Below are 14274 nucleotides of genomic sequence, written 5' to 3'. Positions count from 1 at the left end.
ATTGAGAGGAAGAGTCCAGTTTACTCCGCCCACATACAGGGATTGACAGGGAGAGTCCTGATTACCTTGCCCACACAAAGTGATTGACAGGAAAAGTCCTTATTACTCCACCCACACACAGTGACTGACAGGGCAAGTCCTGATTACCCCACACACAGTTATTGACAGGGAGAGTCTTTATTACTCCACCCACATGCAGTAATTGACAGGGAGAGTCCTGATTATCCCGCCCACACACAGTGATTGACAAATAGAGTCCTTATTACTCCACCCACACACAGTGATTGACAGGAAGATTCCTGATTACCCTGCCCACACACAGTGATTGACAGAGAGAATCCTGATTACTCCACCCACACAATGTGATTGGCAGGAAGAGTCCTGATTACCCTGCCCACACACAGTGATTGACAGGGAGAGTCCTGATTATTTCACCCAAATCATCCAAGACAGGGTCCCCCCAGGCCAAGTCAGGGCTTTGGGAGGATGGCTGTTTTTTTGAGCGCCTCCCAGTCTTTTCAGAAATTCTGCTGTGACTGGGACAAAGTGCCAACCCATGCAGGAAAGGTTTCCGTAAAGTTGTATGAGCTTTCCACAATATTCTGGTCCAGGCTGAATCAACTTTTGAGAAATTCCCTTATGTCTACATCCTGGCATCAGGGAATGGTAGGCATGAGACAGAGAAGCATCAGTAAAGATGAAACATTTGTGCTTTTTTATATCAGATCTAATGGAGATACGTATTTGTTTCCTCGTGTTTGTTTTTCATGATAGTTTATCTCTCTTTTCCAGATCCAGTTGAAAGCGGCCAACGTAAGGCTTCCACAGCTGCCGCGAGGATCGTATTCTGCGTCTGCGCCCCGTCAAAACGTATACGAGATCTGCGTCTGCGCCAGTGGGAAATTATTCTTGTCACAGGCCGGCAGTGAATCCACCTGCCAGACAAATAACAATATTTGTCTATGAGAGACTGGAAAAGCCAAACTCCAAAGACCAGGAGTACGACTGTAACCAGACACAGGAAGCCTCAGAATAACGTGTGCGTGTGCGTGTGAATATATACAAATATATATAGATATATATCTGTAAATCTATTAATCTCCCATGGAAGAGATGTTTCAGTGCCAGAAGCTCAGGGTGACCCCCAGTGTCTTCCCACTTCTCCACATCCTCCTCATTTTCAGAGGTGACCGTTCATTAGAAAACCCAAAGAAGTAGCTCCTTGTCCACCACATGAAGCCCGTCGCTTGTTTCACCCTTAATTTTTGTTGGAAGCTAAATTTCTAAATATTTGCCAAATTTTTTTTTACGTTTTTGAGGTTTTTCTTTTTTTTTTTTTTTCATCTCGTCAAGATGCTGGATCTAGTGTAGATGCTACCTGGCCAGATTTGGGGATTTTGTATAAAACAGGGCAAATCTGAACACTGTAGAAATGGACATCACAAAGGACGATAACATAAGAAAATTTGAGTAGGACCCATATATTTATAGCCTGCCTGACATAGAGAGGCCAATCATTGGTCTTAGGAGAACATTGCAGCCTTGAGGATCCTCCTACACTAGCCGTGAAGTTCTCCGAAGACCAATGGTTGGCCTCCCTATGTCAGGCAAGCAATAAATCTTGCCAAGGAAATGTTTCTGTTCTTCTATGTAAACATACAGAATGATTTGATCCACCAACAAGCCAATAGTGTGACAACCCAACGCCATTTGGGTTCCATATGTATTTTGGACATTTTTTTTATCGAAGTCAGAAAATATAAAGTCCTTCATTTTTCTCGTCTTTCTAATTTGCTCACCGCTGTAATTTGTTAAAACTCTGGTGGTCTTTTTTTATCTCATGTGGTGTATAGAATTTGTTGCACCCCACAACACCCAGTAATAGACTCTTCCATTTGTCCATAAGGTCACCCAGAGCCGTGTATGAAGGAGGGCACTGGACTGAACCATCTCTGATCAAAGAGGAGGAAATGTGCCTATGCCTTAAGACAATGCACTCTGCAAGGAAAAGCACAGAGGGGACGTTTCTGATTTACTTGTTTGCTGTCTATATTTTGTTTATTTTTTTTTTGGTGGGGGTGTCTATGGTGTATGATGAATGCGTGATGACGAGTGGAAAGATTTCTTATGTCAAGATACTATTTTGTATGATCAATAACATTACAGGTTACAAGATGAATATGCTGCTACGGTCTCATTACCTGGCTATAGGGCACTTACCAGATGACTCCGATCTCATGACCTTGGAATGAGGTAGAAGTCATCTATCCTCTCCGTCATTATATTTTTGATTCCCGTCTTGCCCAGTTTGCCCATTGGTCACCGCCATGTAGATTTTGTATGAACCCAACATGAAGGCTACGTCTCACAAGTTACTCCAGCATTTTCTCACATCCATGGCTGTAAATATTTTCATAACATGACAGAATTTAATAAATTGAAGATTATATATTTTTTTTAGGAATGTGAAGTCACAGTTTTGGTTGCACCTTCGGTACAACAGTCATGAACCATGGAGCCTTTAGGGAAATTGGATTTGTTTCATGCCATATAAAACACATACCACATCTAAATTTAGCCAAATAAATAGAAATCTAAAGTTTCGTGTCACTTTTTTAGAGAGAAAATGTAAGTTTTTGGAAATATTTTTGGTCTTCTCATTGATTGTATTGTGATGACGGTTCCATTTATTCTACATGACTCCATTTATCTGAGGTAGGGATTCTAGTGAGTTCTAAATTCTTAGTGCTCCATGAAAAAAAAAAATCCAATAAAATCATAGTAGACCAAGTCATAGTCTACCAAGTCCAACCTTTAATCCTACAGTGTTGGTCCAGAAGAAGGCAAAAAGTTGGAGCAGTTTTTTAGCAGTCTAAATAAATCCCTAGATCAATGTCTATCTTTTATCATATTTACAATTTAGTGCTGTCCACTACTGCTCATCTAGAGTATCTATCAAAACCGGGTGGCAAGGAACCATATGGGATCCACCGTGGTTGGCTATAATGAAACTGAAGAAATTAGCTCAGAGGCAAAAATAGACAATTCTCTAAAAGTGATGTGCAAAAGATTTGCTCTTTTGGGGTCATTAAAAATATCCTCTGGTGGTGGCCTATCTCTGGTGGTGGCCTATCCTCTGGTGGTGGCCTATCCTCTGGTGGTGACCTATCTCTGGTGGTGGCCTATCCTCTGGTGGTGACCTATCCTCTGGTGGTGACCTATCCTCTGGTGGTGACCTATCCTCTGGTGGTGACCTATCCTCTGGTGGTGACCTATCTCTGGTGGTGGCCTATCCTCTGGTGGTGACCTATCCTCTGGTGGTGACCTATCTCTGGTGGTGGCCTATCCTCTGGTGGTGGCCTATCCTCTGGTGGTGGCCTATCCTCTGGTGGTGACCTATCCTCTGGTGGTGACCTATCCTCTGGTGGTGACCTATCCTCTGGTGGTGACCTATCCTCTGGTGGTGACCTATCTCTGGTGGTGGCCTATCCTCTGGTGGTGGCCTATCCTCTGGTGGTGGCCTATCCTCTGGTGGTGGCCTATCCTCTGGTGGTGACCTATCCTCTGGTGGTGACCTATCCTCTGGTGGTGACCTATCTCTGGTGGTGGCCTATCCTCTGGTGGTGACCTATCTCTTGTGGTGGCCTATCCTCTGGTGGCCTAACATGATCCTTTTGTTCTCAAAGTAGGAAAACCAGCCCTAGAGGTCTTCTTTCTCTGTTGGAGAAGCCCATTGGGGACTTGTCCAGTTTGGCAAGTGTTAACCTAGGGCTTGGTCCGCATCATATTTTAGTCGTCTCTTGTAAGGATACATCAGGTGGACTCCCAAGGTATTCTTATATTGTAAGAAGTCACAGTGTATGCAGTACAGGCCAGGGATGGATGCAATACAAATAGGAAACAATAGAAAGAAAGCCACCGCTCACTCACATAAGCTGCATCCTCAATATAGACGAGGTCCTATTCCTCCTTAGCTCTCGGTGCACGGAAAGGCAGTCCTGCCGGTTGACTGAATGATGCACAATGAAACGAAGGTATTCCAGCACTCAGAATCTTCTTTAAAAAAATATTTGAATTTTTATTTTGTAAATATTAAAATTGCAAGGTCACATCCTGGCATATCATCCAAAAAAGAAAAGATCTACGCGTTTCGGACTAGTGTGCTTGCGTCCTTATTCATAATCAGATCAAAATTGGAAAGTAAGTAAAAAAAATCATTTGTCAAATTTTGGGCTTAAAATTCTAGATTATTACACTAATTTTATGCCACGGACACCATATGAACTGAACATGAAACAGAATAACGGCCGCCTATGGAAGGCCGATGGGGCCAATCTCAACTGAAGTGGCCCCTATTCCATAGTCCCTAGAGGAGCCACATGGGTACCCCATTAACGCCTATGGTACGTACACCGTAGTCTTTGAAGGGTCTTTGGTGTGGCCTCCAATGCTCTGCAACATCTTAAGCTTCTATCCATTTCTTACCCACAAAAATTAGAGTCGGCCATTTATTTCCTTAACGACATGTGTAATTTTTTATTCTGTTTCTTTTTTATTAATGTACATTAAATTGGAAATAAAATTTTAAAGGCTTCATTATGCTGCTTAACCTTCTTCCTGACAGCCAACATTTCCTATTCCTGGCACATTACGCGACACAGATATTCATATCCATACAAGCGCTGTGTGGGATTAAGCACATTTCTTTATTGGACAAAATCCAAGTTTCCTCTAAAAACCAAAATATATTTACTGAAAAATTGCAAACTTTTCACTCAAAGTTTTCATTTGTAATGGAGACCCCATGAATTTATGAGCTAATACCTAATTGTATATTGACCCGGTAAGTTTTTTATATAAAATATCGAATTTTTAAGAAATTTCACTAGAGGTTTTGACCATAGATGATTGGATTGTTTCGGTTGTGTATGTCTTCATATAATCCTGGGGGTATTTACTAAGTTTGTAAACCATGGATCTCCAGCATAACACTGTATTGTGAATGGATGTGCGTCTGCAAGGTTTACGTTACTAGCGATTTATTCTATTGGTTTAATCTTAGAGTTTTCCCCTAAAAGCAAAATTTACTGTTAGTCTTGGTCTGCGATTTGTCCTTTTCTATCAAGTCGATAGTTTTTTGCTTCCCTTTATATCGAGGGTGCGAAACAATATGGCCGCCATTACAGAACCCACAGATCACTGGGTAACAAAATTGTCATATAAATAGGACTAATGGGGGGAGCTTCATCATATGCTGGCTCCAGCCTCCTGATAAATCTGTCACAGACCAGGTCCAACTTGGCACACAATTTTACCTTAGCCTACGCCAGGAACGGGAAGATAGGTACATAAAAGTAAACATCAGGAACTATGGGTAGTGCACGGGTAGGAACACCCAGTACTAGCCCACTTTTCCGTCTCCTGCACCCTCCTTCACACTTCCACGCCCACCTGGTGGAAGGGGAAAATGGGTGCAATTCTTGGCCATACACTAGGAATTGTGCCTATTTCTGGGCCTATACACCATAAAAACTGGGGCACAAGCCCTGAGAAATCCCCCCTGTGATTGTTCTTAAAATGCCCTTAGAACTTGCCCCATAAAAGTTTTGGGAATCACTTTATAGATATAGAGACCACAAAATGAATTTGGATTATCTTGGCTTTTAAAGGAGCCAAGTTATTGTTAGGACTCCTTTACAATATGCAGGTCACACTGTGATCGACTGCTAAGCCAACCAACGATTTGCTATAATTGTAGGAATATAGAGTAGTACGATATCCCTGTGGCGCCACCACAGGAAACAATAAGGTATTACATAGTCGGCTGTTTATGTTATTAGAAAATTATTCCGTCAATTCAAAAGGTAGGTTTTGGCCACATTTTCCCGGAAAATAAATGGAGGAGCTAAGCAAGGAGCCCCCTCTATCTCCTCAAAAATGGTCTGTCCCATCAAAGCAAAAATTTCGGACAGCTTTAGAAAATTCTACAATTGTTGAATAGATCCATTGCCAAAAACCACTATGGTGTACCAGTCGCCTGTGTACTCAATGAGCAGCCATTATGGGGCACAATTCTTTGTCGTTAGAATGTAATCGGAATGAGGTGTTAAAGTGTAACTCTACTTTTTGTAGAACTTATAGTTCAGCCAAGGATAAATGTGCTGTGATCGGGAAGAGAAGATTAACGTGCTGACGTACAACTCTGGCAGCAGTTTATCTTCTCAAAAAAACTATGTAAAAGTCACATGTCCAATCTCTTCTCCCCTCATGTCATTGGTTCCTCATAATCTGACCACCAACGTCACCAAGTTTCAGCTCAGAATCCAATGTCTATGGGGACCTTACGTAGCACAAGATGTTACATTGAGATTATAAAGATAAGGGCTCTCCTAATTTAATTTGATCTAAAATGTAAGGACGTTGGGATACGTCCATCTTTTTGTTGAGCATGGTCTATGGGAGCTAAAGTTTTAGGTGCTAAAGTGTGCAAGAACTCTTCATGATAACTAAGACATGATAACTAAAGTAAAAAAACATGTATAGCCTAAAAAGTGGAGTTACCCTTTAAGAACCATTGCTACCATTGATGTCACAGATTGCAAGTGTATAATTGGTACACAGAGATGTGATATTGCTCCTCACCTCCCGATATGTTATGGTGTCATGGTACGAGTGCAGAGTGTGTGTGACTGCTTGAAGTGATGACGGGGGTAACATATACAGCTTTTTGGGGTTGTTTTGTATTTGGGTTATCTGTGAGTCTGTACTCACTCTATGCAAAAATTTTGTAAGCATTTGCAATAATGCTCCGTATAATAATAAGATCTTTTAACTTTATTACACTTTCTGTACAAGAATAAAAAGTGATTTGTATTTAAATGACTTCAATTGCAATCTTGTAAGACCTCTTAATAAAATAACGATTGATACGATGACGGTTCTTTTTATCACCTATTGGCGTGAAGATTCGGTCAGAATTATGACAGGGGATATATCTATATCTTGCTGATTTCATCTCCGTTATTTCTGTTCTTTACCCTCGTTGCTATATACAAAACCCTTAAAGGATGTGTCGCTTAGGCACCTGTCAGGAGCTGCCGGTCCTCTCCCTAAAAGTTTTGTGTGTTAGTAAATAGTTAAGTATTTAGTCATTACTAGCTTGAAAAGATATGTTAAAGGACTTAATGTCTTACTGTATGTCTGTTCCAAGCAGAGGGTTATGGACCCATGCTGTGGAACCGGTTTGATATCCCAAAAGATTTCACCCTTTAACACCTATACAGATCTCACCTATGACATCTTGGAGTGGTCCTAGAAAAGATGGCACCTTACCCAGGTAGGTTGTAAAACTCACCTACAAAGCAACAGGGCAGAGGATAGTCAGAAATGAGCCAAAGTCAGGACAGGCAGTGTTCTAGCGTAGTTAGGGCCCAAGATGAAAGTTAGGAGGACAGGAAGCAGATCAGATCAGCAGCCACAAGGTTGGGTCAGGAGCATGGATGTCTGATGACGAAGTTGTCCACAAGGCTGGGTCAGGAACATGGATGTCTGATGACGAAGTTGTCCACAAAGCTGGGTCAGGAACATGGATGTCTGATAATGAGGTTGTCCACAAGGCTGGGTCAGGAACATGGATGTCTGATGATGAAGTTGTCCACAAGGCTGGGTCAGGAACATGGATGTCTGATGATGAAGTTGTCCACAAGGCTGGGTCAGGAACATGGATGTCTGATGACGAAGTTGTCCACAAGGTTGGATCAGGAACATGGATGACTGATGACGAAGTTGTCCACAAGGCTGGGTCAGGAACATGGATGTCTGATGACGAAGTTGTCCACAAGGTTGGGTCAGGAACATGGATGTCTGATGACGAAGTTGTCCACAAAGCTGGGTCAGGAACATGGATGTCTGATGATGAAGTTGTCCACAAGGTTGGGTCAGGAACATGGATGTCTGATGACGAAGTTGTCCACAAAGCTGGGTCAGGAACATGGATGTCTGATGACGAAGTTGTCCACAAAGCTGGGTCAGGAACATGGATGTCTGATAATGAGGTTGTCCACAAGGCTGGGTCAGGAACATGGATGTCTGATGATGAAGTTGTCCACAAGGCTGGGTCAGGAACATGGATGTCTGATGACGAAGTTGTCCACAAGGCTGGGTCAGGAACATGGATGTCTGATGACGAAGTTGTCCACAAAGCTGGGTCAGGAACATGGATGTCTGATGACGAAGTTGTCCACAAGGTTGGGTCAGGAACATGGATGTCTGATGACGAAGTTGTCCACAAGGTTGGGTCAGGAACATGGATGTCTGATGAGGTCAGATTAGACACCATCACAGGACACTAGTGCAGAAGGAAATGCTCTGGGAGCCTTCTATGGGGGAAGATGTCTTTTATAACCAGGGTCTAGTATGGGAAACTCTGGCATCTGACAGACACCACTAGTATATTGGCAGCAGTGCAGCCGGCCATAACATCAGAGAAAAAGGTGGAGGACAGCAGTACGTCCATCTAAAGAGTCTCTGACATTCTATTAAAGGGGGAGTGTTCAAGCATGGTGCCAATTTCTTTTTTTTGGCATAATGGGGCTCATTTACTAATGGGGATTGCACTGCTTGGACAGGTTAAATTGGCCGTCGGACAATCCGACTGATTCGGACTGAGCGCCAGATTTAACTTTCAAATTGTGTCGCAATACAATTCACTTACATGCACCACTTAAAAGATGGTGAACTCTGTCGGACCTGAGCGGGGAAGCGACACAGATTATCGGCCGCACAATGTGCACAGTGCAGTATCGTCGGACAATGCACTTTTGGTGAATTCCAGCGGACGGCTAAGTAAATGAGCCCCAATGTGTCAATTTCTTGGACCGCAGGTAAGGCTTTTTGGCGAGTATGTTGTCTTTTCCCTATTTCAACACACACTTAATACAACCAGGACATAGGCACCACTGCTGGAGCTGACAGGTGGGCAAAAAGTGAGAGGAGACCCAGCATGGATACTGATCTGAATTGCAAAAAAATTTTGGTCAATAGGTAAACGCCCCAAAAGATGAGACCCCCTAATAGTAGATATTGTACATATTGGAAAACTGCAATCTGGACACCTACCTGCTGTATTTTCAGGGGATGTTTGCTTTGTGTGAGGTAATCTTGATTTTTTTTCTCAGTTTTCAGATGTTAAGGATTTCAGTGAGACAAGTCAGGGATATTTATGATTCTGAAAGACATTTACAACATCCACATTGTGTTCTCTGTAAGTCTCTTTGCGAAACATGCAAGTGCCTCCTTGGGGATATAATCGAACCGCGTGCTATGCCAGCCGAAGATGTATTCCTTGAGTTGTGCGCTCCCTACCAGGCCCTCCAGAGAAGTTATCACAGGAACAGTCTCAGCAGCTGTTGGTGCAGGTGTTAAATGCTTCATCTGCCGCTATCACCTTGGGGTTCCTGCTGCCTCGTGCGCTCTATAATTGTGTCCAAAATACATATCTCTATTCTGCCCCAATGTCCCTTAGATAATAGAGGTTCATATGACCGTAAGTATGCAGCCACTGGAATGAGGTGAGAATAATAGGGAAAAAGTAGCAAAAAAGATTTCAACCTGAAGTCAACATAGTATAGTGAAAGATAAAGTTTCCAGCCTCCTGAGCCTTAATGTCCTCCCCTCTCTTGAAGGTACCTTCAATAAAGCTAATTATGGTCTGACAAGATCCTCTGGTTGGACCCCAGGCAATAAGAAAATAATACTGACTCTTAGACCAAATACAGTAATATACCGTACAGATACCAATTGCAAATAGTAAAAGAACCAGACCAGAGGATAATTATGGATACAGACAGGGCCGGATTAAAGGAGGGGCTCCTGGGGCTCGAGCCCCGGGGCCCCCACCAATTTCACTTTTTAAGGGGCCCCCACCAGTTTCCGACAGTCAGCGACTCAGCCCAGCTGAATCGCTGACTGTCTCTGTGTGAATGCGCAGTGGCCTGTGGCCGCCCGCATCGCACATAGGGGTCTAAGATGTCAGTTGTGTAAGTGAGATACAGCTGCCTTCGCTGGGGGAGATCGCTGAGATCGCCATTTTCTACAGGGGACTGGCAGGCTACATACTACATGGGGCTGGCAGGCTACATACTATAGGGGGCTGGCAGGCTATATACCTCCAAAAACATTGTCCAAGGCACAAAAAAGGGGGAGTTGGTGGAGTAGCACTGTGGTATCCTGGATTAAGATCCGTGTGGGTGCACGCTTCAGGGACTCTGGCTCAAAAGACCCTTACACAAGTAAATCCAACAACGAGGAAGCAGCACTCCGTGATTCAATGGTGATATTTATTGCACCAGTGGAAAAAGATACAACGTTTCAGCTATCTCAATGTAGCCATTTTCAAGATACTTGAAAATGGCTACATTGAGATAGCTGAAACGTTGTATCTTTTTCCACTGGTGCAATAAATATCACCATTGAATCACGGAGTGCTGCTTCCTCGTTGTTGGATTTACCTCCAAAAACATTGTTGGAAGGGCCCCCACCAGTTTGCGCCTAGGGGCCCCCACCACCCTTAATCCGACCCTGGATACAGACCCCAGACAATACAATAGGATACAGCTTTAATTATGTTGATAACATCTTGGCCTTCACAGATGTACATGGGTGGTCTCACGAGGGAACTTGAATGCACATTCCATACTAAGCATAAAGGAACCATGTATAAGCTTGTTCCACAACAGGCATCTACACGCAGTCCAAAATCTTTTTGCTATCCCAGCAAAAAACTTGTCTTCTGAGGCCTATACTAGGCCCTTGGTTGGAAACACTGGTTTAAGATCACGTTAGGAGGATACACTCTGGAACTTTCCTGGTACTGTACACCAAACCTGGTGGCCACATGTAGTGAGAACATTGCCTTATAAAACTTTTCTCAAGTTGTTTCAATTGTCTGAAACCTTGTGGCAAAGGTCTACAAGTCCTATTTGTCCCCAATCCTTCCTCAATCAATGGTAAAGAGAGCTAATAGCAACTTCTTTAGGTTGCAGATCATCATACTCAACGATTAATGTCAACCAGCAGGACCAGAAGTCAATGTGGAGGCGAGGCACGTGCGCTATCGGAGCTTGATGGAAAACCCTTATAATATTTTATACTGTTATGATAAGATTTCAGACCCGCTAAGAATCTTGTTTACTATAACCTGTCACAGTCTATGGGCACATTGATTTTTCATTCTCCCGGTAACATCTGTTCTCTGAGAACAATATTCACTCCCTGGATAAAGAGGCCGGTGTAAAGCCGAGGATATTTGTGATGTGATACTACAAGGCCATTATTCTGCTCCCGGTAATTCTCACTGTCTCCGGAGCTCCTTGCCCTACTTATTGCTGGAGGATTCTGAAGAATGCATCAACAAAAGCGACCTGTCCTAGTCAATTACAACTTCAATGCTGTCATAAACGCATCATTGTGGCGGCCGGGAGCTTTCATCCTGGTAACCCTGAGATATTGAACAATCATTTGCAAGCTTATACAGCCGTCTGACATTGATCTTGAAAAGAACCTGCCATGCAAATCCCAAAATAAAGGCTTCATTAAAAACTATGATTACAAAGCATTGCCCTTATCCCTAAATGGTTCATTTCAATGGCCGCAATGTTACAAAAATCAGTTTGTTTGATAGGGAGAAGAAGAAATCCATGGAGGCGGCTGTGATTTCATGCGATCAGATATATACATGTGTGTACTTGGCTAACGTTAGGAGGCTAAAGAACCTTTTATGGTGTCACATTGGTCACATGACATGTTGAGAAGAGGTATGGGGAGATGTAGATGAGAGGGGCAGGCCCAGCTAGATACGCCCCCTCTGATGCCAAGGAATATAATATAAAGTTGATTTTACATGAAAGAATTTTTAGCTAAAAGAAGGGTGTTAATAGGGCTTTATAGGAACCTGTCATCTGTCACTAGCTGTATATGTGCAAACGTGGTGGGAGTTTCCTTTTAAAGAGGCAGGACCTTTAGCATTTCATCTCAAGAGGCTCAGGGTTTCTTGAAAAAAGTTACACCACAGTCTAAATTTTTGCAGTAAGATTTAGAAACCCATTGGATTCTGATTTGTGGTCATAAGAACAAGGGCAGCTCCTTCTCTGTTTTCAAACATGAGGACCTAAAAGAGACTATTCATAATAATATGTGGGACAACTCCTCAATGTAGAGCGGCAGCACATGTGCAGCCAACCTTCCATTTTGCTCGGTCACGGATTGGAGTCAACACTTGTTTTCAAGAAGTTTTTTTTCCCCCTAAAATAAAAGACCCAGAAAAAAAACCAAAGCAAAATGAGACCACTGCAGACAATCAGTGGCTAAAGAAAGCAGAAAAAAGATAATGCTCACCCATTGGGAGATAAACGGGTGATAGACTCACCCTGGTATCGTAGGGTAATAAATGTACACAAAGACAATAACAAAATAATATGTCTGCAACACCAATCACCTCTCAGTCTGGCCAAATGATTGTAAATGTTTAAAAATGTTATACCAAGTAAAAACAAAATGAAAGCAATGGAACTAAACCAGTGGTGTGGCCCACGCAGTGAATACAGTAATAATATAATTCATATATTGGAGTAATAGTAACTTAATCGACAAGATGACGCCAATAAAATCATGAATCATGGTCCATCTTGTTTTACAACCGTTCCTTGAAGAGCTTGTATGACCGGGAGGTTGGGACTAAAAGTCCTGCTAAAGTTTTTTGAAGCTGAAATTTATGGCCATTGCTCCTTTCCAAATCTGCATCAGTTATCAAATGGTAAAAGTCAAATATACCGAGCTGTGATAATATGATAGAAATATAAAATATCGCTCCTCCGTACAATCTGTCCTGTGAACGGTATAATATACATTACAAAGAAGAAAACCAAGTCCGCACAGTGGAGAGAAACCTCAATAGAAGGGGTGCAGAGCCTCCATGGATTCTGGCAAAAGATCCTTCAGTAGTAAAGTTGAAAAAAGTGTAGCCAGCACTCCAAAATTCCAAAGGGAGAAGTTTATTGAAACAGTGGCAACGTTTCGGTGGGAGGCTTGATGAAGGTGGTTCACACCGAAACGTCGTCACTGTTTCAATAAACTTCACCCTTTGGAATTTTGGATTTTTGGAGTGCTGGCTACACTTTTTTAAACTTTACGGTAAAATATACAGATATACAATACTGCTCATTCGTACAGTCCGTCCCACGATCGGCACTTCCAGTGGAATTTTTTACATAAAGAAATAAGAAATATTTAGAATAAATTTTTATATAAAAATGTGTATAAAATCTTCTTCAGGCCAACCTCTGCAGGAAATAAAGGAATTATTATTATTAAAGTGTGTATATGACTCCAAACTTAATGTGTGTCCACCCAAATCTAGTTTGGAGCTCTGTAGGTTAGCAGGAGGGTTCTCCTCTTCTGCCAGGGGTTGACTCAGGAAGCCTAAGCTGAGATCGGGCTCGGCGATCTCCGTCAGCTCCATAGAGATGAATGGAGTAGAACGATTATGCGCAGCCGTCTGCTCTATTACTACCATTTAGCGACAAGAGGTCCGACGAAGTTACGTGGGACCCCATCGGACCCCTCGTTTTCGTGATCTGTGGGGGTCTCATCACTGAGACCCTCATCGATCAGCATGTTAGGCCCTAGCATGTGGCTAGGGCCTAACTTAAAATCGTGGGGAAACCCGTTTAATGGTCATTTTCCGGCACCACATGAAGCAGTAGGAGACGCCCTTCGGTCAATCAGTGGTTTGAACATTGACCCGCCTCAGACAGCCATTGGCTGGGTCGTCTCTCCTAGTGTTTCCTGGTATCGGCAGGGCAAATAAGTAATTTATTATGTCCCTAATGCACAACATTAAGCATCAACACTGAAGCAGCAGTAGATTAATGAGGTTTTACCATGTTCATAATTCAATAAAATCTTAGAATTTGTCAAAAAATTTTTATAAAAATCCCAATGTATTACTTCAATATGCTAAATATTTCTTAAGCAGGAAGGAATTCATGCGTCACAGTAATACAGTCTTCTTATCCTTCCCAGATGGTTAATAGGGCTTTAAAGCCATCACGGGGACCTCACGTCTAGAGTTATTGCTAAATAAACCTTATCTTAATCTTTGATCTTGAAGTGATCGATGTAACTCCCCAGATCTAAGGCGGATTAAGAGCATTACATTAAAATAAGTGATCACTTATAGCCGACGATGTAGGATCATTAGGTCACATGGGAGGCCAT

General features: G+C 42.5%; 1 protein-coding gene across 6 annotated transcripts in view; it reads left to right on the top strand.

Moving 5' to 3' along the window:
• SGCD (sarcoglycan delta) overlaps positions 1-6882 on the top strand; it is a 454320-nt gene extending 447438 nt beyond the window's left edge. For all 6 annotated transcript variants that reach the window (XM_072145505.1, XM_072145506.1, XM_072145503.1 and 3 more), the window contains one exon: positions 793-6882. In XM_072145505.1, the coding sequence (XP_072001606.1) occupies positions 793-966 (174 nt within the window). In that variant the 3' untranslated portion in view covers positions 967-6882. The remainder of the gene's footprint in view (positions 1-792) is intronic.
• The last annotated feature ends 7392 nt before the right edge of the window (positions 6883-14274 follow it).

The sequence above is a fragment of the Engystomops pustulosus genome, chromosome 4, assembly GCF_040894005.1.
Source record: "Engystomops pustulosus chromosome 4, aEngPut4.maternal, whole genome shotgun sequence".
Classification (NCBI taxonomy): domain Eukaryota; kingdom Metazoa; phylum Chordata; class Amphibia; order Anura; family Leptodactylidae; genus Engystomops; species Engystomops pustulosus.
Note: the sequence above shows the minus strand (reverse complement) of the source record. Positions and strands in the feature narration are given on the sequence as shown.